The following is a 27,932-nucleotide window of genomic DNA, read 5'->3' on the forward strand; positions in this document are numbered from 1 at the left end:
TACTCTTTTTGGACAAAGCACAAGACTAAGTGAAATACTAAGACCTCGCCTCACTTAGACTAGTGCTTTGAAAACCAACTCAAAATGATATCATATCAATATTGTGCATTTCACAACTCCTGAGAACCTTATCAATCTTATCAACTGAAGAAAAAACAGGTAAAAACCAGAGGTTTTGTCAGCACTGGCGTTATCTATCATCAAGCCACCAAAAGACACAACGGACACTATATGACCTCAACAACACTGGCCAGACAGTTTTCAGGATTAACTCAACACCCACTACAATAGGACAATGGGCAACATGTTTCCACTAATAGACACTCTCTCCATGCCTTGTTTCTCCAGACAACATGCCAGCACTGGGAAATACATATGTTGTTAGCCCTGTGTGGCCTTGGTGACTTCCTGCTTGATCCAGATGTTCCTAGAGTAAACATCTGTAAATACAGGCTAGCTGTGGTGTTGTCTCGACACTCGCCGCACCTAAAAACACACACACGGACACACACACACACACACAAATACACCCAGGGCCACACACACACGTATGCATACACGGACACACACACACACACATGTGCGCATGGACACACACACACACGCACACACACACGCACACACACACACACACGCACACACACACACACACACACACACACACACACACACACACACACACACACACACACACACACACACACACACACACACACACACACACACACACACACACACACACACACACACACACACACACACAGACTGAGTGGAGATGCGAGGAACCAGTGGTTATTGATGAGTTTCACCCTACACTGCAGTCTGAGTGGGGAACTTTCGTTGACCTCTACCCCCTTTCCCCTTTCCATGACCTCCAGGGTCATGGGCACTGTTTGGCCTCCGTAGGGATCCATTGGTGGGCATAGCTCCTATAAACTGAGTCATGGCTAAATCTGATGGAGCCATTTCACTGGAGCCAGAAGGCTGGAATGTAGAAGTGCGCCATCAACCATCAAAACCATGACCGTTTGGGCAAACCATAACAGGACACAGCAATTAGTAAACCAAGCTGTGGAGTAACACTGACCAAAAATGCTTGAAATACTAGCAATATTTTTTATGTGAGCCTTTAATATGCAGTCAATGGAATTATTTAGCGAAATTCCAGCAGGATAGTTTGTTTCTGTTCTCTGTGTTCTCTGGCTTGCAATAGGGCTCGTCCTGTCGTTACTTGCTGCTGTCGCTACCGCCCCCTGCAGACCAGTCTTGGAACTGCTCGCAGGCGGAGCTTCATCACGCTTCATTGGAATTCACTGTCTGTTTCTCCAGATTGCAGAAGAGGAGAAGCAAGCCCCGAGAACGAGCAGATGTGAGCTGGACTACACAGAGAATAACCAGCTTCAGTAGAGACGAAAACGTTTGATTATACTAAAATGTGGCAGCCAGCGACAGAGCGATTGCAGGTATGGATTGATTAGTATTCCAGACCAGCGCATTTTTAGGGATATTAATGTCTGTCTGTCAGATGTTTAACGGTATGAAAACCCATCGTGCATATTAGCCTGATCTCTGTGTTTTTGTGTGGTTTTTTTGCTCAGATGCAAAACAGTCTTCTTCGGATGTGTTGTGTGTTTCTGTCCTATCATTGCAGAAATTATTGTTTTATTACGCAGGTGGCCGCCTGCGCGATGGTATGCTCGTTTCTCTGAATTCAAACCCTCTCTCTTTCGTGTTGCCTCCTCCCCCGAGTAGCCCCATTACCCAACTAGTTCTAGGCTACGTTGTATCGCGTTCATACACGTTACGCAAGCCTGCTAGGTTACAGTGTAAACTATAGGTTTATCAGACTCCTGGAACTCTGCTTGAATTATGGCCTTCCCTTTTTCATCATGATAAACCATTCTGAGAATGTGCTATATTGTGTAACATCTACTTGCTGGACCCCATTTCTGTCAATCTGTTTTTTAGTTTGAGTAATGTTGCAGAGGCCATGGATCACCCTATAGTAGGGATCATCAACTAGATTCAGCCGCTGGCCTTGAGCGGAGGGTCAGGGGGCCAGAACGTAATGACAAAATATTTGTAGACTGCAAATTGACCGATAGAAGCCCAAACAGATAAAATATTTGATTAAAACACAATAATTTCAAAACTTGGTTACATTTGTATAGGATCACATTCGGAAAGTATTCAGACTTTCAGACAGTTTTTACGTTACAGCCTTATTCTAAAATGGATTTAATAATATGTCATAGTTTGTACTATGGGACTCCCAATCACGGCCGGTTGTGATACAGCCTAGAATCGAAACCAGGGTCTGTAGTGACTCCTCTAGCACTGAGATACAGTGCCTTAGACCGCTGCGCCACTCTGGAGCGACTCATCAATCTATACACAATACCTCATAATGGCAAAGCGAAAACCGTTTATAAAAATTGAATGTACACAAATATATATCAAAAAAACAGAAATACCTTTTATACATAAGCACTGCTGATTTTAGCATGTAAATCTTGGTGGGGCAAAAAAAACTAAAAGTGGAATGCATGCCAGCAAAGCAACTACACAACACAACACTAAACAATACATTAATTGCACTTTAACGGTGACAAATGGTGCCCACAAACTGTTAGGGCCTACATAAAGCTAGCCCAACTGCTACACCTGGCTATCAGTGGAGTCTTGTCTGGCAGCGAAACAGTTCGTTCAGCCTCATTTACTGCCTTTAAAAAAACATAGCTGATATGGTTGACTTGCTTAAGCAAATGTGGTTTCTAATGACAATTGAGATGTACAAACTATGGCATAAGGGGACGATAAGAGGCAATCCGTAGTTTTGATTAATACACGAACCGAGCTAGGATGGACGTTAGTCAATATAACTTTTGAAATGTACAGCGACAGAATTCAGAACATGGGCTGTTCTAACAGTGCTCTCCCTGTACACCAAGTCAGAACTGTAGGATGAATAAAGGGGGCATATAAGCAGACAATGAAAGCTCCTACAATATTTGACGATTACATTTCTCTAAAACAGGTTATAGGCTACAGTAAAACAGTGAGAACAGTAGGCAAAATTAATAGGGGTAAATATACCAAATTATTAGGGTGAGGCACATGGGCTACTAACATTTTACTCCACATCATACACTTAGTATTACTTTCTTAGCTACAGTAACATGTCTCCCTGGCATATTACATCATTTATGAAGCTGCATACAATACATTTTTGGACTCACATTGTTGTGCTCGGCTAATCTTGCTTCTACACCTGCATTGCTTGCTGTTTGGGTTTTCAGGCTGGGTTTCTGTACAGCACTTTGTGACATCAGATGATGTAAGAAGGGCTTTATAAATACATTTGATTGACTTGAATAGAAAGGTGGTGCGGTGGTCCTCCGCGTTAACAGTTGTTTTGACTTATGGTTCATTGATAGCACGGCCAATGTTGACATTTTCTCATTTTAAATTTGGAAAAGAGCACCTTAATCCCAGATGTTGGGCCACACAGCCACTGTCAGTGATTCCTTCCAAACCACTCGTTGAATATATGCAATTTCCAACTTGTTGTGTAATGTTTATGTCCAATTGCCGATGAGCACCGATACGTTTTATCTATAATTTCACTTCATATGACAAGAATTAAAAAGGATTTTCCAGTAGATTGTCGATTTGATTCACGATGATGACTGCTAGCTAAGATTGTGAAAGTATGATGTTGACATGATCAGTCCAATCAAAGCTACTGTACATATAAAGGGATTTGATGTCATTTTATCTGTGGCCAATGACCTTTAGCCTTCTTGGATGGGCACTTCTATGGCAGCAGCCAAGGGGCTAGAATTTTCAAGGTCTGCTCTTATAAGGTCCCACAGTTGACAGTGCATGTCAGAGCAAAAACCAAGCCAAGTGGTTGAAGGATTTGTCCGTATAGCTCCGAGACAGGATTGTGTCGAGGCACAGATCTGGGAAGGGTACCAAAATATTTCTGCAGCATTAAGGTCTCCAAGAACATAGTGGCCTCCATCATTCTTAAATGGAAGAAGTTTGGAACCACCAAGACTCTTCCTAGAGCTGGCCGCCTGGCCAAACTGAGCAATCAAGGGAGAAGGGCCTTGGTTAGAGAAGTGACCAAGAACCCGATGGTCTCTCTGGCAGAGCTCCAGAGTTCCTCTGTGAAGATGGGAGAACCTTCCAGAAGGACAACCATCTCTGCAGCATTCCACCAATCAGGCCTTTATGGTAGAGTGGCCAGACAAAGCCACTCCTCAGTAAAAGGTGTGTCAAGCTTGTAGCGTCAAGAAGACTTGAGGCTGTAATCACTTCCAAAGGGGTTTCAACAAAGTACTGAGTAAAGGGTCTAAATACTTATGTAAATGTGATATTTCAGTTTTTTTGTATTTCAGTTTTAATCCATTTTAGAATAAGGCTATAACGTAACAGATTGTGGAAAAAGTGAAGGGGCCTGAATACTTTCCGAATGCGCTGTATTGGTCTATTATGCGTGGGAATACTTTGGAACAGATTTCCCAAATTAAAGTCACTTGGACCTGACTTGCTGGCGTTTTTACCGTCTTTTATGTCCAACAATAAAAATAAAAAAATGATAAAAAATACAACTTTTTGGGGGGGGGATCAGAACTTGGGGGGCCAAATATTATAATATTCAGCCTGCAGGCCATCAGTTGGGGAACCCTGCCTTTATAGTCTAGTCCCACAGAGCAAACCGAGGTGTCATTAATCACTACAATTCAAGTAATTACCACGGATTCTCTGACCTGTTTGGACGTGGTGAAAAAATGGTTTAATGACACGTATTTTGATCTTCAGGGGCGCGGGGCTGAGACTGGCTTCACGTCTCCTCTAATGCTATCCAGATGTTGCGTGGACTACTTTGCCAAATTAACTTGCACAATCCCCCTCACAGTGCTTGCCCTGGCATCAAGAAGATTGAATCTCGTAGTAAACTTGGGTGAATAGTTTTAAGTGATACTATCTACATATTTTACAACTCCATGCCTTGAAATACTACCACTTTAAGAGGTGAATGTTTATCACATTGTAATTGAGTAATTACACCTTACACCAGCCACCAGACCAGAAAGGACCAATTTATTCCCATCACAGGTTCTGATATACATAAGGACCTATACACATATCCTCCATACTTCTGCACAATTATGTTTGCCTACATTAATGTACAGACTGTTAAAAACATTATTTCATCCTCATAGGGGCCTCTGAAGTGCTAACCCTCTTAAACTTTTGGTCACAATGCCGGCGTAATGTGACAAAAGTGCCCATTCAAGCATTTCTCAAAAATATTTTTGGAGGCTCAGGTTGGTTTCTCAGATTCTGTCTGGCCTTCCCTGATCTGTTCATTGCACCCTAGAGGTACTAACAGCGTGGCCTGGCCTTCATGGTGCTGATCTCCATACTCCATACGCTGGGTTGACTGACGGAGCCTGTCCCAGCCTACTGATCCCAGATTGGTGGCCCTCAGCTCTCCATACCACAGCCCTGTGATCAATCACGTCCCTGGGGGAAAGTGCTGAAATGACGTATGGTTCTGAGGGAGAGCCATTTATCACATGGTCATGGGGCTGTTCCAGCTCGCTGCTTAGCTGCCTGCACACTAATTTCCCTTGTCATGTGACTCCCATGGATGGAATACCAGGCGGAATGGCAGTTAACTGTGCCTCTAACGATGCTTAGTTGTCGTTTAGTTCTTTATCTGAATGATATGAAGAGATACAGTAAGAAGGAAGATTCTGGTAAAAAGGAGGCCTAGTTAGTGACGGCCATTTTTGGTTCTCTCAGCTACTTGCCACTGTACTGTTGCCATGGTGATGCTTGATCGCTTGCTGCTGCACTGATCAGTCACTCTAATCCCTTTGACTATGTTGTTGTCCTTTTAGTCCTGTTCTGGAACAATCCTGTTCTAGTAGAGTTACGTCATGTATCCTATACATCCGATAATGTTGTATTTGGCTGTTTTTCTCATCGTTTCCATGGTATCCTCCTTCCTTTTCTTCCTTAGCTCTTCTGTTGCCATGGCAACGTCCAGTGTCTTGCTGCATTTTCTCATGTCAGAGCAGGAAGAAGAGATATGAGCCAATGTTAGAGCAGACACATTTTCAGGCTGGTATTAAGAATCTACTATATGTGTCAGACGGAGAGAGGGATGATGGAAACATTAACAACATTACATCGTGTTTGTGTCTACAAAATGGCCTCCGTGGTACCAACAGCTTAAAATGTTGAGACATATTTGTATCCAATGTTAGACTTCTATTTTGCAACAAAGGATGTATCATGCAGCATTGTCTACTTCCTCTTCTACTCTTCCCCATCCTCCCATTCCTCACCTAACAGCCCTCTCTCTCCCTGGCATTGCTCAGAGATTTTCAACCGATTTCACAATATTTGCCGTCCCGGTCTCTGCTCACACACACACACTTCCCTCACAACTATCTCCCAATTTATATATGTTTCTCTTACTCAGCACCCAGTGCTTTCATAGTTGACATTTTCTACATGGACTACATTCCCATTTCTTTGATATGGGAAACTGGCTGAGCAGACAAAACGTCCTATCCTGACACTGCAGAAATGTGTTCAGGCTCCGGGCCTGTTTGAGGTCACTCATGGTCAGAAGCACCGTTAGGTCTGTCTTCTGGGGCTGCTGTGGTGAAGGCTGGGTTGGTCAGGCCTCTGTTCTGCTAGAAGGAAGAAGTTGTGATTTAAAAATATATATATATCCTATCCCCAAGACATGCAAAATGTTCACCATTACAACAATAGGGAGGTTATCATTTTTTTGGGGGGTGAAACAGTATTTGCGCGTCTAACTTTCTCACTCATCATTATTCACGATTCATTCTAGATTATCTGTAATCATGGTAGCATCCACATTCATGTAGAAGTGTTTAGAATCATATTCTATTCTTATTTACAATAAAAGTGACTCCAAAATGACAATGCATTATGACACAAAATGTATATGTGGGGACGGGTTAACTGGGGTCATTTGTGTCAGAAAGTTGACAATGTTTTTAGGGCCAGCTGGAGATACAGCCACCACCAGCTGGGGTCTGCGGTTGGCTTCTGTCAATATCCACCTCCCACAACACCGTTGACCGACCAATCAGAGCAACGACAGCCCACCTCCCACAGAACCAAGCCACCAATCAGGGCGCACTACCTCCCACGGTCCTCTCTGGATTTAGCCCTCTCAGATGCTTGTGAAACGCAGTGGTTCTACTCATAAACTGGTCCCGGATCAGAGGTGGAGGCCGTTAACAGTCTGGCAGGACCAGGGTGATACGGTTGGCTCGTACTAAGCTGAGGGAGAGGTAGAGGGGTCCCACTTGTGGTTCGGGAGCCAACCACTGGATGGGGGTGGGTGGCTTCCTGACTACCTGTCCTCCACTGTTCCGTCTGTGTTTTTAATGCCTCAGTCAGACCGCAGATGGAGTAAGAATGTCTGTGTGTGTGTCGTAGTGAGTTGTGTGTGTCGTTGTGTGTGTCGTTGTGTGTGTGTTTGTCAGAGTGAGTTGAGAGGCCAAGGCTGATGTTGGTTTATGTGAGCGTCTAGCCAGCCAGAGAGAGAGCTGGTCTGATAGCAGTCTGAGTCCAGGTTGAGATGGCCCACTGTCTCACCCTGACGCCAACACACACCAGCCTTGCTCTCAAACATCTGTTAGTCTGCTCCACTCTGCTCTTTCATCTTCAGTGTGTGTGTGTGTGTGTGTGTGTGTGTGTGTGTGTGTGTGTGTGTGTGTGTGTGTGTGAATCTTTGTGTTTGTATCCAGTAGAACATTTTGGGGTCAGTTCTATTGAATGCTATATGTGGATGTTAGACTAGTGTTTGCAATGGTGTACTGTATATCAGTCCGTTTATGTGTTTGAATAAGGTTGTATGTATGTATGTTTCTATGACTAGGCTTGGACGGTATCCAGGTTGTCATACCAAATTATCGACCTTGTAACATTCTGGGATTTTCGGTCATACTGGTACTGAACACAAGGGCCACTATTTTTAAAACCCACTGAGCCCCTGAGATCTGAAGCTTATCAATGCTAACAAGTACATGTAAAATGCACAACTGCAGAACATTTAGCACAATTTAGTTATATCTATCTGGCAAACATTTAGTTGTGAATTCAATACTGTAAGTATATCACCTGGCGCGTGCTGCAAAACGGTGAGAGACCCACAAGGCTCCGGCAAACAAACACCATGTGACTGGGGGAGTAGAAGCTTCATAATGAAACATGATCTGACCGGAGAAATGACGAACACAATATTTATCTCCTAACGTATTGCACATGCTGACTGCAGGTTTTTACTTAAAAAGTAGCTACAACACTTTCAATAAGTCCTTTTGACGGTATTGGAAAAACCGTCCTGTGCCTGTTTCCAAATATCCTGGTGTACGGTATAACGGCCAAGCCTATGTATGACCCCTATGTTCTGTGTCTCAGCCGTTTTCAGTGGGTCGTTGTACTGTGGCTTATGCTATTATTGACCTGAGAGCCTGTCTACTCCAACAGGATGCTCCCTGAGGGCTGGGAGTGTACCATACCATCTAGGACCTGCAAACCACACACACACACACAATCACACGGCGAAGCGTGCTCACACACACACACGTACGTGCATACACACGCTTGTGTGCACAGACATGTATCACGGTTGATACACGCACACACTCCAGAGGCAATCTAGGTCTACCTGAACGCTCTTTAGTGTTGGTCAATGTAATCTTGTCGGGTAAGGACTAAAAATGGAACAGTGTGTACATTCTGTAATTTCATGCTTTTACTTTGTGGTGTGTGAGTGTGTTAGTTTGACTTTTTTCAACAACAAGCAGGTTTTTTCCCCCCCTGTATCAGCAGACCGCCCAAGGATTTCAATGGCAGAAAAATCCCTCTACCGTCTCTCCTCTTATCTCTCACAGAGCTATAGAATCCCCCTTCTCTCACTCCAGAATGGTCACTTCCAAACAGTGTAAAATGTCTACTCCCCTCTATTTTCAAATGCTCTCTCCCAATCCATAACATTCAGTCAAAAGTTATTTTGGAAAAGTCACGTGCCTCGCTCATGCGTGAAATGTATACCATTTTACAAGTAAAATCTCGGGCTGTTATTGAGAATGTGGCATACCTTTTTTTTTAAAACACAGAGTATGAAATGCATCTAAAGATTTCAGTGAATGGGCTAGATGAGGAGCAGACTGTACAGACAGCCGTGCGTGCGTGCGACCGACCGGTATTGGGTATCCGAGAAGCATATCAATATCAATTCCTTGGATCCAGAATCAGACACTCATCCCCAACCCAAATAGAATCTACAATATTCGTAACTCGATGAGGCAATTTTTTTTATTCAGAGGAATAATAAAATAAGGAAAATACAGTGAAAATATTATGAATAGAATTCCAGTTTTATTCCTCGCGGTGCCAGTGTGAGTCCCCCGCCTTCCGACCCGGGCTGACCGCAGGAATGTGGAGCACTGTCAGGAAGCCATAAAGTTCTGACGCGGAGGTCAGCGAGCGTTTACGCACATGTGGCTTTAGTTTCAAAACTGCCTCTCCGCCGCTTCTCTTTTACTCTGTTCTTCTTTTCTCCTGTTTTTCTCTCATTATCTTTCCTCCTTGTCTGGTCCACAGGTGGAGTTTGGGTTGTATGATGGAGATGTAGTGGGGTAATGTAGGAGGATGGGTTATATGATGGAGATGTAGTGGGGGTAATGTAGGAGGATGGGTTGTATGATGGAGATGTAGTGGGGTAATGTAGGAGGATGGGTTATATGATGGAGATGTAGTGGGGGTAATGTAGGAGGATGGGTTGTATGATGGAGATGTAGTGGGGTAATGTAGGAGGATGGGTTGTATGATGGAGATGTAGTGGGGGTAATGTAGGAGGATGGGTTGTATGATGGAGATGTAGTGGGGTAATGTAGGTGGATGGGTTATATGATGGAGATGTAGTGGGGGTAATGTAGGAGGATGGGTTGTATGATGGAGATGTAGTGGGGGTAATGTAGGAGGATGGGTTGTATGATGGAGATGTAGTGGGGTAATGTAGGAGGATGGGTTGTATGATGGAGATGTAGTGGGGTAATGTAGGAGGATGGGTTGTATGATGGAGATGTAGTGGGGTAATGTAGGAGGATGGGTTGTATGATGGAGATGTAGTGGGGTAATGTAGGAGGATGGGTTGTATGATGGAGATGTAGTGGGGTAATGTAGGAGGATGGGTTGTATGATGGAGATGTAGTGGGGTAATGTAGGAGGATGGGTTGTATGATGGAGATGTAGTGGGGTAATGTAGGAGGATGGGTTGTATGATGGAGATGTAGTGGGGGTAATGTAGGAGGATGGAGATGTAGTGGGGTAATGTAGGAGGATGGAGATGTAGTGGGGTAACGTAGGAGGATGGGTTGTATGATGGAGATGTAGTGGGGTAATGTAGTGGGGTAACGTAGGAGGATGGGTTGTATGATGGAGATGTAGTGGGGTAATGTAGTATGATGGAGATGTAGTGGGGTAACGTAGGAGGATGGGTTGTATGATGGAGATGTAGTGGGGGTAATGTAGGAGGATGGGTTGTATGATGGAGATGTAGTGGGGTAATGTAGAAGGATGGGTTGTAACTGTAGCACTACTGGTGCTTGGTTTTAGATGGGGGGTCACAGTGGCTTTACTCTGGTTTGGGGTGACAATCCCTCCTCTCCTTCAGCTGAAATGTGGACAACAGATGAGGGACCTTCTCACTCTCTGTTTCTCTGTTTCTCACTCTCTGCGTGTGAAGTGTCCATCAGAACAGGACATGAGAGCCTTGCCGCCTCGTCTCAAACTGGAATCTGGGGTTTTGTAAGGCCGACCAGAACCATATGTTCTGGTCTCTGGCCCACAGAGGCAGGGAATGGGATTGTGGAATTTCTGGTTTCCTTGAAAAGCCTAAACAAAACCGAGCAGGCTAATGAAATCATGACTCGCACAACTTCAGCAGAATATAAAGTACTTGTGGGAACTAAGAATGTGATCTATTGATCAAAAATGTTATTAATCAATAACATATTAGTGTCATGCGTTTCATGTACTACTACATAGTGCTATACTATTAACCTGTAACAGCTCCCCATATGCTCTGTCAGTCTCTCTGTCAGTCAGTCTCTCTGTCAGTCTACCATTCTCTCTCAGATGCTTGCTAGCTTGTGTTTAGGTCCCAATCTGACGTGATACTTTGTGATTTTATGATTTGTGACATTTTTTAAATCTTTCTGTGTTGCTCTATGTCCACAAATGTTGATGGATGGATCGATAGATTAATGTAAGGGTGGATGGACAGACGGGTGTGTGGGTGGATGGATGGATTTAATGTAAGGGTGAATGGACAGACTGGTGTGTGGGTAGATGGATGGATTTAATGTAAGGGTGGATGGACAGACTGGTGTGTGGGTAGATGGGTGGGTAGATGGATGGATGGATCGATAGATTAATGTAAGGGTGTGTGGGTAGATGGATGGATTTAATGTAAGGGTGGATGGACAGACTGGTGTGTGGGTAGATGGGTGGGTGGATGGATCGATAGATTTAATGTAAGGGTGGATGGACGGACGGGTGTGTGGGTGGATGGGATGGATGGATGGATGGGCATATTGATTAATTTCTCGATTGGTTGATTGATTGACCATGACTTTATCTCCCCCAGCACTTCCAGACGATGCTGAAGACCAAGCTGAACGTTCTGACACTGAGGAAGGAGCCTATGCCCACAGTGATATTCCATGAGCCGGAGGCCATCGAGTTATGCTCTACCACGCCGCTCATGAAGAAATGCACCCATAACGGCTACAAGGTACACACACACACGCACCGTTATGTGTGTTTCATTGTTGTGCATCACTGGTGAGAACAATTGGCTTGTGTTAGAACTGTAATCCTGGCACATATTGTAGGTGTGTGTTATGGGCACACGTCTTCTATCAGTGTGTGTGTGTGTGTGTGTTTGCCTAGCTGTGATAACTGTCTAATTTAGATGTTTATCCTGCGAGCTGCCTGAGTCAAAGTCTATTCTCTGTGTTCAACCTAAAACAAACATAAACAGTCCTGCAGGTTGAAAAAGCAGGAGAGAAACATGTTCTGTTATTACAGACAACACTTCCCTGTGTGTGCACAGGGGGGAACCCAGGAGACTGGGGTAGGGGCACAGGGTGTTATGTTGGCTGTAACTAAGGCAACTTCCAGTTGTGTGGGTGAGATGGTGGGAGATGTTTGGCAGGCTTGTTAAGGCTTTCACATCAGCTCATTTGGAAAAGGCTTTGAATATAAACACACACCAAACCACTGGCTCACTTATGATCTAACTCATTCAATCACAACACACAGAACACAGACGACCAAAAGACAACTTGACGTTCCACAATGGACAATGAAGCGCTATTCATTTTGAGTGACTGGCTATGCTATGTGCCAGTAGAAGTGGCTATGCTATGTGCCAGTAGAAGTGGCTATGCTATGTGCCAGTAGAAGTGGCTGTGCTATGTGCCTGTAGAAGTGGCTGTGCTATGTGCCTGTAGAAGTGGCTGTGCTATGTGCCAGTAGAAGTGGCTGTGCTATGTGCCAGTAGAAGTGGCTGTGCTATGTGCCAGTAGAAGTGGCTGTGCTATGTGCCAGTAGAAGTGGCTGTGCTATGTGCCAGTAGAAGTGGCTGTGCTATGTGCCAGTAGAAGTGGCTGTGCTATGTGCCAGTAGAAGTGGCTGTGCTATGTGCCAGTAGAAGGAACCGGCAAGGTTGTACCTTTTTTAATAGGGGTGCACATGGAGATCACATGACTGACTGATTAGAATAGCAGACACTATTTAGTGCAGAGGTGCTGATCTCGTTCAGAACAGGACTTGTTCCAGAACACCTGCGAAAATGTTCTGCTGAAACCCAACCAGCCATCCAGTATAACCTTCTGGCAGGACAGAAGAGAACAGTGGGGCTTTTGGTCTTTAGGTCTGGGGCTCAGCACAGCCAATGGGAAACTGACAGTCTCCATCCCAAATTCTCCCTGTTACCTAAGTAGTGCACTATAAAGGAAACAGGGTGCCATTTGGGATGCAACCACTGACTGGGGTTTTGGTCTCCAGTTGGTGTTGCGGTGCCAGGCTAGCCTAGCCCTTGGTGTTTGTGCATGCCTGTATTTTTCCCAGACTTCTGTCCTCTGCTGAACTGTGAGGTTGAAGCTGATTAGTTGGAGCTCCTCAGTGGACCTCACTGTCCCGTGTGAATTAGTAAGGTCTCAATCTGCCCACAGTCTGTAGTACACACGCATGCACAGACACACACAGTCCCTTTTCCTCTCGCCTCAGACGTCTTTTCAAGGTAGCTTTGAGAGAGCTTGGTTTAGTTTCCATGGATACCACTACATCTATTTATCAGGGAATGCCAGCTACAAAAGAAGGTGATTCTTTTTTAAAACTTATTTACTTACTCACCCTGGCTCTAATGCTGTTCCAGGGCTTTCAGTTTATGTAGGAAAGCAGAGTCGAGTAGAGACGATTTCCACACCTACAGAAGTAGGGCTTTTTAGAGGGGAGGGGATTTGAATACTAACACCTACATCAGAGGGGGGTGTGTGTGCTGATAATTTTCTCATGGCTCTCTTGTCCCTCTGCAGAAGACATATGGTGAGCAATAGGTTTGGAACATCGAAATACAATAAAATCACAGTATCGAATTGCAATAAATATAGAATTGTGAGAATCGCAATGCATATCATATCGACACCTAAGTATCGTGATAATATCGTATCGTGAAGTCCCTGCCAATTCTCAGACCTAGCCTCCACCCACTCACCCCAACCCGAATACCACTATCCCCCTGCCAATGCTAACGGCTGCTGGGATGGAAAGCTATTTCTCAATGTTCCTCTCTCTCCCAACCCACAGCCTCTCTCTGTCTGGAGGCTCTGTGTGTCTGAAGGGATCAGTTTGAGCAAGATGACGTACACAATTGCTAATCTTGATCACATAGGCCTAGGTATTTGGGCCTTAGTTAAGGTGATTTGTAGATCAGTGATTCGGCACAGACACTGCCCTGCTCTCTGCTCTCCCAACCCCAGAGCCTTGGATAGGAATAAGCAATATGGAGGACTTCTTACTAGCCTGTCAGAGGGCAAGGTGGAGTTATTACCATATTGCTTATACCTGTACAATCGTCTCAGATCTCAATACGTTCCCAGGGTGGTACGGGGTTGATTTGGGATTGGGCCTCTCTTTGCCCTACCCTGCTCTCTCTACAACCCAGATCCCAATCCCTGCCATGGAGTCCATAGCTGTGGTCTACACGCATTCCAACCACTTTCAATCACTCCCCTGTCACTCTGTCAATACTGGTAGGAACCACCTTGACTCAGAGCAGCTGCAGAGGGGCATCAGTGTGTTACTTACCTTCACGGAGGCATCTAAGCTTTCACACTCTTTGTGTATGTGTGTGCACTTGGTGGCTCTGTGTTCAACAGCTCCAGGTAAAGAAGCAGGGAGAGGAAAAGGAAAGCTCCTTATTTCAGATTCTGTAAAAAACTTGGGAGGGAGCTGAGTTTTCCATTCAGGATTCCCAGTTTTGAGACAGAACACAGACCAAACAAAGCACCATACAAGCACCCCCTGTGAGTGTGTGTGTGACTTGGATGTGATCCAGAAAGCGAGAGCTAATCGCCTGGCTCTGGTCTGAATCTCTTTGATTATATAACGACCCGGCTGCGGAGGGCAGCAGCAGCACGTCGTTTCCATGGAGACAAAGCTGAGGCCAGGTGTGCACGTGTGCTCTGAGGATCTGGGTACTCTGCTGCTCACCATCCTGGCTCGTCAGCTAAAAGCTCCAGCCTTAGCACTGTTTACACGAGCCCTCTCTCCCCCTACCTTAAGGACTTTGTTTAATTGGTTAGTTGACCACATTGGTCAAAGACGCCATGGAAAACACTGGTGTCACAGTGGGGTCTGTCTGACAGGATGGTGTCTGTTACACCATCAGGCCCTCTCATCAGGCCCTCTTATCTGTCCTCTACTTCTCCCATGGTCATCCATGTCTCAGCCTTGCTGAACAGACAGTTGATCTTAGGACTTATTTAAAAAACAACTTTTTCTAAACGTTTAGCATTCTCTCTGTGGCTTATATTCATGGCTGCCAAGGGAAGCCAGGGTTCCCCAAAAAGTGAACCCCCACCCAATTTGTTTACATCATTTTCCTTAAGATTGTATCTCAACGGACAAAGAATCCAAGTGAAACAGCGTCCCTGTAGAAAATAGTACAAATAAAGAAAAACCCTTGAATGAGTAGGTGTATCCAAACTTTTGACTGGTACTGTATATACATTTACAGTACACTGAACAAAAATATAAACACAACGTGTAAAGTGTTTCTGGTTTTCTGATCCACGCCCCTATAGATGCATATCTGTATTCCAGTCATGTGAAACCCATACATAAGGGCCTAATGAATTTATTTAAATTGACTGATTCCCTTATATGAACTGTAACTCAGTAAAACCTTTGAAATTGTTAGATGTTGTGTTTTTAATATTTTTTGTTCAGTATACATTTGAATTAATTTCGTTTCGGGTAACGGTAATTTTACTCTGACAAATTGGGTTCATGGACATTTTTGAAAAGTTTGAGAGCACCTCTTCCCTGGAGACTTTGGTCAACTTGAGATGTAATAATAGACCAGGATAATGGTATTCTCTTTGCAGACAGACCCGGGGAGGGGAAGGAGGATTTTTGTCTGTTTTTCAGTTGTTTTTGAGAACAGTGATTTAGAACCATCTGGGCCAGTCGGGAGCTGTGTACTATGTGGGACAGAATCCCTCGAGCTCTGGGAAATTCTTCTCTGGTCCCGGTCCTGTCGCTGTATATTACATTAGCTCTATTTCACTGTGTGATTCTAAGAAAAAGGATTCAAGACAGATTTTCAAGCTTTAGAATGTTCATTGTGTGTTTAGAGTGCGCGTTTGTGTTCGACAGAATAGGAGAGTAAAAACGAGAGAGAAGCGAGTGTGAGATCGTAGATCATGTGTCTGTCAGTGAGGCCTTTGTTTTGCTTTGTACTTTGTATTCTAATGTACAATTCCTTCAGAAAGTATCCAGAACCCTTGACTTATTCCACATTTTGTTACGTTACAGCCTTATTCTGAAATGTATTAAATTGGTTTTTCCCCCCTCGGATCTACACAAATTTTGGCTAATTTATATATTTTTTATAAAGAAGAAATGTAAATGTAATATTTCTGTTTAAGTATTCAGACCCTTTACTCGATACTTTGAAGCCTCTTTGGAAGTGATTACAGTCTCAAGTCTTCTTGGGTATGACGCTACATGCTTGGCACACCTGTATTTGGGGAGTTTCTCCCATTCTTCTCTGCAGATCCTCTCAAGCTCTGTCAGTTTGGATGGAGAGCGTTGCTGCACAGCTATTTTCGGATCTCTCCAGAGATGTTTGATCGGGTTCAAGTCCGGGTTCTGGCTGGGCCACTCAATCTCGATCTTGACTAGAGTCCCAGGCCCTGCCTCTGGAAAAACACCCCACAGCATGATGGTTCCAACACCATGCTTCACCATAGGGATGGTGCCAGGTTTCCTCCAGACATGACACTTGGCATTCAGGCCAAAGAGTGGAATCTTGGTTTCATCAAACCTCATGGTTTGAGAGTATTTAGGAGCCTTTTGGCAAACTCTAAGCGGGCTGTCATATGCCTTTTTCTGAGGAGTGGTTTCTGTCTGGCCACTCTACCATAAAGGCCTGATTGGTGAAGTGGTGCAGAGGTGGCTGTCCTTCTGGTAGGTTCTCCCATCTCCACAGAAGAACTGTAGAGCTCTGTCAGAGTGGCCATCAGTTCTTGGTCACCTCCCTGTCCAATGCCCTTCTCCTCTGATTGCTCAGTTTGGCTTGGTGGCCAGCTCTAGGAAGAGTCTTGGTGATTCCAAACTTCTTCCATTTAAGAATGATGGAGGCCACTGTGTTCTTGGGGACCTTCAATGCTGCAGACATTTTTATTTGATTTAATCCATTTTAGAATAAGGCTGTAATGTACAAAATGTGCAAAATGTCAAGCGGTATGAATACTTTCGAAGTCACAAAGTGTGTGAGATGGTGTGTGTTTGTATAAGGCAGATCTCTGCTTTAAATGAACTACTTTCTATTGGCAGTGATGATCTTAGCCAGGGCTTCCCTCAGATTGGTCCCTTTGATATAAAGTTTGCTTTGAGGCCCTTTATATACTTCCCCACAGTCAGATTATGTGTCTGCGTCCAGAATGAAGGAAGTTCGAGGTAGTTTCGCCAGCCAATGCTAACTGGCGTCAGCACAATGACTGGGAGTCTATAGTATCTGCTAACAGATTCCATAGATGTCCAGTCATTGCGCTAGTTAGCAACTTTCTCCAAACTGCATGCAGAGACATACAAATGGTATCCATGAGTTCATCTGACTCTGGGGAAGTAAATAAAGGGCCTCATGTAAAAAAATCTTGAAGTATCCCTTTAATAAACCAATAGAAAAGTCCCAAAACATTAAAACCTGCCTATTTGGCAATCCAGGCAGACTCAAGCAAATGCTCAAAGTATCTGTGAACCCAAGTCTGACCACAAGTCCAGCTTTTCAGCATTATAATCCTATTTATCCTCACCATCTCTCTTCCTGTCTCTGCTTGCATTTCACAACATCACTTAACTTAATTTTAGAGAAGTGTTAGAACAAAGCACTTCTGTATTTTTGGCCATGAAAAGAACAATAAAATTGTTGAATGTGAGAAGTGGTAATAAAAACAGGAGTTTATGAAGGAAGGGAGATGTTGAGGGGTGAGTGCAGTACAACAAGCAGTCTTCAACACAGATAGTGGATAGAATCTCACAGAAAGCCACAGGACCACAGTCCATCAGATAGCTTAGGTGCTGGCAAAATGGCTGCCTATACCTTCATCACACTAAAAACTAAGGCTAGAAGTGACAAGATCTGACTGAGCTCATGATGTGCTCTTTCTGCTAGCATGGTTAAGCTAGTTTAAAGCTAGAATGTTAGCTTACCCTCAAGCCATGCTATGCATACCACCCTGCATCCCACTGCTGGCTTGCTTCTGAAGGGTTGGTCCTGGTTGGGAGACCAGGACTGCTGGAGGGCCAGTAGGAGGCACCCTTTCCTCTGGTCTAAATATTCCAATGCCCCTGGGCAATTAATATATATTTTTAACCTTTCATTTAACTAGGCAATTCAGTTAAGAACAAATTCTTATTTACAATGGCGGCCTACCGCGGAACAGTGGGTTAACTGCCTTGTTCAGGGGCAGAACAACAGACGTTATACCTTGTCAGCTCAGGAATTCGACCCAGCAACCTTTCAGTTACTGGCCCAGTGCTCGAACTTCTAGTCTACCTGCCGCCCCACGATGACTGGGGACATTGCCCTGTGTAGGATGCTGTCTTTCGGATGGGACGTTAAACAGGTGTCCTGACTCTGTGATCACTAAAGATCCCATGGCACTTATTGTAAGAGTAGGGGTGTTAACCCTGGTATCCTGGATAAATGTCCAATCTGGCTCTCCTACCATCACGGTCACCTAATCATCCCCAGCTTACAATTGTCTCATTCATCCCCCTCCTCTCCCCTGTAACTATTCCCCAGGTCGTTGCTGTAAATGAGAACGTGTTCTCAGTCAACTTACCTGGTAAAATAAGGGTTAAATAAATACATGTTGGCATATTACTCAGCTCATTTATGTTGAGAGAGAGGTCTGGTGGCAGGAATTCTGGGGGTGTGAAGGACCCCATTGTGAGTCTGTGGACACACTGGGATGTAGCCAACAGCATCTGTTTTGTCTACACACACACACAAACCCGTCTCCCCGCCCACACACACAAACAAACAGGCACTGTTATTCAACACAAGCCAGCAAGCTCATACTTAAAAACACTTAAGACTCCTGAACAGCTAATCATATGGCTACCCGGACTATTTGAATTGATCCCCCCCCACCCACCCCCATTTTAACTACACTCCTGTTAAAACAACATCAAGTTGATCAGAAATACAGTGTAGACATTGTTGTAAATTACTATTGTAGCTGGAAATGGCAGATTTTATTTTTTGAATGGAATATCTGTGTAGGCGTATAGAGGCCCATTATCAGCAACGACCACTCCTGTGTTCCAATGGCGCGTTGTTAGCTTATCCAAGTCTATCATTTTAAAAGGCTAATTGAGCATTAGAAAACCCTTTTGCAATTATGTTAACACAGCGGAAAACTGTTGTTCTGATTACAGGCTCAAAATGACCAGAAACAAAGAACTTTCTTCTGAAACTCATCAGTCTATTCTTGTTCTGAGAAATGAAGGCTATTCCATGCGAAAAATTGCCAAGAAACTGAAGATCTCGTACAACGCTGTGCACTACTCCCTTCACAGAACATCGCAAACTGGCTCTATCCGGAATAGAAAGCGGAGTGGGTGCGCAACTGAGCAAGAGGACTAGTTTGAGAAACAGATCAAGTCAAGTCCTCAACTGGCAGCTTCATTAAAGACACCAGGCTCAACGTCAACAGTGAAGAGGTGACTCCGGGATGCTGGCCTTCTAGGTAGAGTTCCTCTGTCCAGTGTCTGTTCTTTTGACCATCTTAATCTTTTCTTTTTATTAGCCAGTCTGAAATATGGCTTTTTCTTTGTAACGCTGCCTAGAAGGTCAGCATCCCGGAGTCGCCTCTTCCTGTCTTAACTGCACTGTTGGCTAAGGGCTTGTAAGTAAGCATTTCACTGTAAGGTTTACACCTGTTGCATTCAGCATTTCACTGTAAGGTTTACACCTGTTGCATTCAGCATTTCACTGTAAGGTTTACACCTGTTGGATTCAGCATTTCACTGTTAGGTTTACACCTGTTGTATTCAGCATTTCACTGTAAGGTTTACACCTGTTGTATTCGGCGCATGTGACAAATAACATTTGATTTGATGCTTCGGTACTTTGACGACTAGTAAGTGTGTAGTTCTCACATGCATAATCTATGAGCAGAATCACTTACCTCAATTAGCTAGCCATGAAATCCCCAGTTTGAAAGCAACGGTTTTCTGAAAGCTGTGCAGCGCTATTTTCCCTACATTTACTCCCCACGTTGGCCAGCCCCTAGAAATTTGAGTTTGTCACTGAGCTCCAGTCCCTCACCATTTGAGTGACAACTAGCAAGACGCACAAACAGTAGAGCAAGAGAGCGTGAGCAGTGACGTGGTGCACATATCCCTACTGGATCGTGGAAATGTATCATGGCGCCGGAGAAGATGGCTGACGTTTTACGTGCTCCTAACCACTTTTGTTTTTTTGTTTTTTATTTTTTGCATTGTTTGTAACTTTTTAAAAAACGTATTCTGTACATAATGTTGCTGCTACCGTCTCTTATGACCCAAAATCATTTTGGACTTCAGAACTGCGATTACTCTCCACGAACTGGCAGAAGCGTATTTTTTTCCTTTAACGAGTCCGACGTAAAGGATATACTGCTTTCCCGGAAGAGGCCCAAATCCCCGTCATTTGCACGAAGAGAAGACGGAGAAAAACAGGACAGCGGTCGGGCTGCCTTCTGAGAATTCATAGGCGATCGAATGACCCCCCCACTGCCTTCCGTTCTACTAGCTTACATGCAGTCATTGGAAAATAAAATCGATGACCTACGGGGAAAATTAAACTACCAAAGGGGCATTAAAAATGGTACAATTTTATGCTTCATGGAGTCGCGGCTGAACGACGACATTATCAACATACAGCTGGATGGTTATACGCTGTATCGGCAGGATAGAACAGTGGTGTCTGGTAAGACAAGTGGGGGCGGACTATGTATATTTGTAAACAACAGCTGGTGCACGATATCTAAGGAAGTCTCAAGGTTTTGTATCTCATGTTACGCTGTAGACCATACTGTCTACATAGAGAGTTTTCATCTGTATTTTTCGTAGCTGTCTACATACCACCACAGACCGATGCTGGTACTAAGACCGCAGTCAATGAGCTGTATTCCGCCATAAGCAAACAGGAAAAGGCTCATCCAGAGGCTGTGCTCCTAGTGGCCGGGGACTTTAATGCAGGGAAACTTAAATTTGTTAAATGTGCAACCAGAGGGGATAAAATCTCTAGACCACCTTTACTCCATACACAGAGACGTGTACAAAGCTCTCCTCACCCTTCATTTGGCAAATCTGATCATAATTCTATCCTCCTGATTCCTGCTTACAAGCAAAAATTAAAGCAGGAAGCACCAGTGACTCGGTCAATAAAAAAGTGGTCAGATGAAGCAGATGCTAAGCTACAGGACTGTTTTGCTAGCACAGACTGGAATATGTTCCAGGATTCTTCCGATGGCATTAAGAAGTACACCACATCAGTCACTGGCTTCATCAACAAGTGCATTGACGACGTCGTCCCCACAGTGACCGTACGTGCATGCCATGGATTACAGGCAACATCTGCACTGAGCTAAAGGGTAGAGCTGCCACTTTCAAGGAGCGGGACTCTAACCTGGAAGCTTATAAGAAATCCCATTATGCCCTCCGATGAACCATCAAACAGGCAAAGTGTCAATACAGGACTAAGATCGAATCGTACTATACCAACAGGTTTTAAGCAGACCCCCATAGTGCCTGTGCCCAAGAACACTAAGGTAACCTGCCTAAATGACTACTGACCGACCCGTAGCACTCACATCTGGAGTGCTTTGAAAGGTTGGTCATGGCTCACAACACCATTATCCCAGAAACCCTAGACCCACTCCAATTTGCATACCGCCCTAACAGATCCACAGATGATGCAATCTCTATTCCACTCCACACTGCCCTTTCCCACCTGGACAAAAGGAACACCTATGTGAGAATGCTATTCATTGACTACAGCTCAGTGTTCAACACCATAGTGCCCTCAAAGCTCATCAATAATCTTAGGACCATGGGACTAAACACCTCCCTTTGCAACTGGATCCTGGACATCCTGACGGGCCGCCCCCGGGCGGTAATGGTAGGTAACAATACATCCGCCACGCTGATCCTCAACACAGGGGCCCCTCAGGGTTACATGCTCAGTCCCCTCCTGTACTCCCTGTTCACACATGACTGCATGGCCAGGCACGACTCCAACACCATTAAGTTTGCCGATAACACAACAGTGGTAGGCCTGATCACCGACAACAACGAGACAGCCTATAGGGAGGAGGTCCGAGACCTGGCTGGGTGGTGCCAGGACAACAACCCCTCCCTCAACATGATCAAGACAAAGGAGATGATTGTGGACGTCAGGAAAAGGACGACCGAGCATGCCCCCATTCTCATCAACGGTGCTGCAGTGGAGCAGGTTGAGAGCTTCAAGTTCCTTGGTGTCCACATCAACAAAACAAACTAACATGGTCCAAGCACACCATGAGAGTTGTGAAGAGGGCACGACAAAACTGAAAAGATTTGGAAGAATTTCACTAAGGTCTACACCTGTTTTTATTTGGCGCAAGTGACTAATAAACTTAGATTTGATTTGTGATGTAACACGCAATTTTCTGGGACCACTTTTAGCTTGTGGGTGCTACTTTCAGAACAACTGGCTAAAAAGTATACAAAAGTACTGTAGAATATCTTTAAACGAACTCCCACACTTTCACGTGCAGCTCTGTCCCTAGCCAGCTGTACTGGCTGACTCAGTAAGTGGAGAAGAATGTTAACAACCGCCTCAGGAATTCGAAATTCTCCAGGAGTTCTTTGGTAGTAATGTAAGGGGAGGCCTACAGATAGGGACCTCTGTCGAGAAAAGGTGCAAGTACTACACCCCCACCCCCCTATTCCTTATATAACACATTACTCTAGTCCATAGCTTTATGAGTGTGTTCTGTAGGGAATAGGGAGACATTTTGAACACAGATACAATGATGGTATCCCACATAAGACCAGTCTGACCCAGAACATTTTCAAAAACCTACAATGCCAATACAGGAAAGGCTTTCTACTAAACCAGGGCTGTCGTGGCGTGTTTTGGTTTTATAGACATGGTTCCCTCTCTCTGTCAGTCAGAGGTGGTTGGTTGCACCTCAATTGGGGAGGATGGGCTCGTGGTAGTGACTGGAATGGAATAAATGGACTGTTATCAAATACATCAAACACGTGGTTTCCATTTGTTTGATTCCATGCGTTCCGTTCCAGCCATTATTATATGCCCTCCCATCAGCTAGCCTCCTGGGCTGTCAGTGTTTAGAATGGTATGCGAGTTAGTTCAGATTTGGTTTAATGAGAAGTGTTCCCAAAAACAAGTACCTGAACATCAGGCCTTTCCCAAAACTGCAGCACTTCTCCAGCTGGACTCGCGTCCTTCGCACTTTCTCATCTCATCTCTTTCTATTCTCTTCTCCTCTGTTCTCTCCTCTGATACACAAATCAGCTGTGCATCTCCATTCAGTAAACAGTCAGTAAACAGTCTGGGATAGAGAGGGAGAGGTACAGATGAGGGGGGTAATGCAGCTGCTGGATGTGTCCTACTGCTGCACACGCACTCACTCACAGACAGACTGACAGAGAGACAGACCGCTCCCTCTGGCCCACCTCCTACCCCTCCACCTTCCCTCTGTCTGGGCCGAGAGGAGAGAAGGAGCCAGGATGTTCCTGTCAGTGTCTGTCTCCCTGTTGGGTTTAGGAAAGCTGATCTGCGGATGTTTGCTCTTGACTCCCTGGCCTCTCTGTCTGCCTCTGTCACCACCTCTTTTCTCCCTCGTTCTCACCTCTCGCTGGTCTCTACACCTATGTGTTGATCACTCATAATGTGCTGTGTTCAGGTGATCAGTTAGATTTTTTTCTGGTGATTCAAGGGGAAGAAATGACAGATTATTTCACAAAGAATCATCTGCACAAACATTCTGTACTCGCTTGGCAGTCATGGTTCAGCTGTGGTGTGTGTGTGTGTGTGTGTGTGTGCGTGCGTGCGTGCGTACATGTATGAGAGACCGGAAGATACTGAGTAAAAACAAGAAAAAAATTAGACGGAGAGAGTGGAGATTGTCAAGAGAGACTGAGAGCGAGACAGAGAGAATCCTCCATAATCCCAGTGCTGGTAATTGTGGCCACATGTTTATCCACACAAAGCACAGTGTTTAGCCATGTCCTCTCTCTCTCGGAGTGTCTGTCTCAAAGCACAACTCTGCAGTCCTAACCAACTACAGCAAAGTAATGTGTCTTGTTTAACTAGTAGGAATCATGCGTACAGTGGGGAGAACAAGTATTTGATACACTACTGATTTAATTACTTAAAAATCATACAATGTGATTTTCTGGATTTTTGTTGTAGATTCTGTCTCTCACAGTTGAAGTGTACCTATGATAAAAATTACAGACCTCTACATGCTTTGTAAGTGGGAAACCTGCAAAATTGGCAGTGTATCAAATACTTGTTCTCCCCACTGGATATTCAGTAACTTTCAGGCCCCTAACCTAACCACTGATACAGGGTCAGATATTATTTTAACCCCCTAAATGTTAAGATTAGGATTGGAGGTAGGCCAATCTGATCTTAGATCTGAACCCATCTCCCCCAACCAATCAGTAATCTATGGCTTGTCCCAACTGACTCTCCTATCTTGTACAATGCAACCTTTGACTCTTCTACTTTACTATTCTGTTCCCCTCATCAGTGTTAGGGAAGATTCAGAATTTGTTGGTAACATATGTAAGATGTTTTATATTTATCTAATGTGTGTAAGTTACTTCTCATCAGAATGGTATTTTTGTATAATACTGTGGCGAGGTTGCAGTTATCTGTTCTATGTCAAGACTAAGTTGCATGGGCCGCTGAGAGGGGAGGGGTCAAAGTGTCATCATGTGTAAACATATCTTTTACTCCCTACCTTTCCCAGTGGGGAAAGGAGGGTGGCAGTGTCTGGAATCATTCTATGCTCCCTCTAATGTTGTTTCTATCTTAACCTATAGCCTCATTCTCCTCTCCGTGAGTTTGTCCAGGAGTTTGTATTTAGAGTGGGTTGTATCTAAATGACAATTTGATATATGCCTGTTGATATGGAGGATTGGTTTATGGTTCTGGGGTTTGGGAAAGGAGACAAAGCTGAACGATTAATTATGTCTATGCTGTCTGACTATGTGTGATCTTTGCTATAAAGGATCCCATTTTGCCATTGTGTGGGGACTCTCAACTCTTCATTAGAGATACTGAACTGTTGAAAGTCAAAAAGCTATAGAGCTCATATGATTAAAGATGGACTTTTATAACTAACTCTGACTTGTGTGTGTGGTTTGCTCCCATGATTTGGTAAATAGAGGAAATTTCCACGACATTAGTCACCCACATAACTGCTGCCTACACTATCACTCCACAGCTCCCTCCTCTCTTTACAGTCCCCTCTTCATATCCATGCTTTAACTCTGTTATAGCCACCAACCCACTGTTCTTGCGCCTCACAGCCTGCCTGCTTGCCTGCCTGCGAGTGATCCACTATTGCTCTCTGGCATTCCTCTGCCTCGGGCCCTCAAGACTTTGGCTTTCCCTAGTCTTTTTTTCTGGTCCGTGTGTTCAGAATGTTCAGATGGAACCAATATGCTGCCTTCATCAGGATCAGCGCTTGGCACTGTTAGCAATTAGCTATGGAGGGGAGGAGGGAGGGGAGGCTGGCTGTGGGAAACACATGGGAGAAATGAGAGGAATCTGTGCAGACAGTGGAGCTATGTAGAGCCCAGGCTGCATGATTTAGGCCCCCTGGCCACCAGTCAGACTGTGAGGCCTGCAGCACACAACCAGGGACTGAGATGAGTTATCATCAGCTCATCAAAGATGAAACATGCGATATGCACACACACACACACACACACACACACAGATCATCATATCATTACACTTGAGGAGGTGTCAATCCCTCTAGCAGACAGACTGACAAGCCCGGACCCCTTGTCTCTGACACCCCCGCTGGGTCGTCACAGACACACACAGCGATAGGGTTGAGCACCACGTCAGCAAGTCTGTGTGTCAAACACTTGTCTTAAAGGTAGAGCGGTCTGAAAAGGGAATGTAACACAACAATGCTGCCACTGTCTGTCCGTCTGTCCATTAGGCTTGGGCGGAATCCAGACTGTCATACCTTCATACAGACCTTGTGACATTCTGGGATATTCGGTAATATCGGCACTGAACACAAGGGCCACTATTTTTAAACCCCACTGAGCCACTGTAATCCAAAGGTTAGCGATGCTAACAAATGCATGTAAAATCCCACAGAGAATGCTAACTAAATGCTAGCGACCACATTTTATACAATTTCTGTCAAACTATTTGCAGGAAAGACATCCCAGCTCAGAAAATAAATATTAGACAGCAAGGCTCTTGATCCAGGAGGGGATTCTATGCCGTTACCAAGCGAAGCTTGATTTTGGAAGAAGCTAGCCACTTAGCTACTAAATTAGCAAACCAAATGCACAACTGCAGAGCATTTAGCACATTTTAGAATGTAAACTTAATGGTTATAAGATGCAGTGCCTTCGGAAAGTATTCAGACCCCTTGACCTTTTCCACATTTTGTTAAGTTATAGACGTATTCTAAAATGGACTAAAATCCTCAGTAATCTACACACAATACCCAATAATGACAAAGTGAAAAAAGTGTTTTATACATTTTTGCAAATGTATTAAAAATGGGGGGAAAAGATTCTCTGGTCTGATGAAAACAAGATTCAACTCTTTGGCCTGAATGCTAAGCGTCACATCTGGAGTAAACCTGGCACCATCACTACGGTGAAGCATGGTGGTGGCAGCATCATGCTACGGGGATGTTTTTTGGTGACGGACTGAGAGACTAGTCAGGATCAAGGCAAAGATGAACGGAGAAAAGTACAGAGAGATCCTTGATGAAAACCTGAAGCGCTCCGACTGGGGCAACGGTTCGCCTTTCAACAGGACAACGACCCTAAGCAAACAACCAAGACAACGCAGGAGTGGCTTCGGGACAAGTCTCTGAATGTCCTTGAGTGGCCCAACCAGAGCCCGGACTTGAATCCGAGATCGAAGATCTCTGAAGAGACTTGAAAATAGCTGTGCAGCAACACTCCCCATCCAACCTGACAGAGCTTGAGAGGATCTGCAGAGAAGAATGGGAGATACTCCCCAAATACAGGTGTGCCAAGCTTCATACCCAAGAAGACTCAATGCTGTAATCGCTGCCAAAGATGCTTCAACAAAGTACTGAGTGAAGTTTCTGAATACTTATGTAAATGTGAAATTTCAGTTTTTTTATTAATTACCAAAATTTCTAAACCTGTTGCTTTTTTTAGTAAAGGGTATTGTGTGTAGATTGATGAGGGAAAACATATATTTTATACATTTTAGAATAAAGCTGTAACGTAACAAAATGTGAAAAAAAGTAAAGGGGTCTAAATACTTTCCGAAGGCACTATATCTAGCTGGCATTTTAGTTGTGAATTCCATGCTGTAATTAGATCACCTGGTACATGCTGCACAACAGTGTGTGACTCAGCTGGTAAACCAACACCACGTGACTGGAGACTACTATCTGACAGTTGTAATGATAGAACGTCATCTTTATCTCCTAAGTTATTGAACAAGTTGACTGCAGGTATTTACTTAAAAAGGTAGCTACAAATATTCAAAAGTGTTAAAAGTTTAAATACTATTGACCGTTTTGAAAATCCTCCCATGGCTATTTCCAAATATCCCTATATACCACCCAAGTCTGTGTGTGTCTGTCTGTCTGATATGCCATGGTATATAACTAACTGTCTGTATGATTAATAGACTAGACTCATGTGAAACCCCTACCCACCTGCTTTCTGGTGTTTGCCTGTGAGATTCCGTTGAGCACTGGCGTGTGTGTGCATGCGTATGTGAGTGCATTCTTGTGTGTGTGTATCCAAATATACAG

The 27,932-nt window shown here is 44.3% G+C and overlaps 1 protein-coding gene across 1 annotated transcript in view; it reads left to right on the top strand.

Moving 5' to 3' along the window:
• Positions 1-1,306: 1,306 nt before the first annotated feature.
• The window catches only part of LOC112266909 (PTB-containing, cubilin and LRP1-interacting protein), a 34,027-nt gene continuing 7,401 nt past the window's right edge, over positions 1,307-27,932 (top strand). The window contains exons 1-2 of the mRNA XM_024444834.2: positions 1,307-1,463; positions 11,723-11,869. Coding sequence (XP_024300602.1) covers positions 1,434-1,463; positions 11,723-11,869 — 177 coding nt within the window. The 5' untranslated portion in view covers positions 1,307-1,433. The remainder of the gene's footprint in view (positions 1,464-11,722; positions 11,870-27,932) is intronic.

The sequence above is a fragment of the Oncorhynchus tshawytscha genome, linkage group LG14 (assembly GCF_018296145.1).
Source record: "Oncorhynchus tshawytscha isolate Ot180627B linkage group LG14, Otsh_v2.0, whole genome shotgun sequence".
NCBI classification, from domain to species: Eukaryota; Metazoa; Chordata; class Actinopteri; order Salmoniformes; family Salmonidae; genus Oncorhynchus; species Oncorhynchus tshawytscha.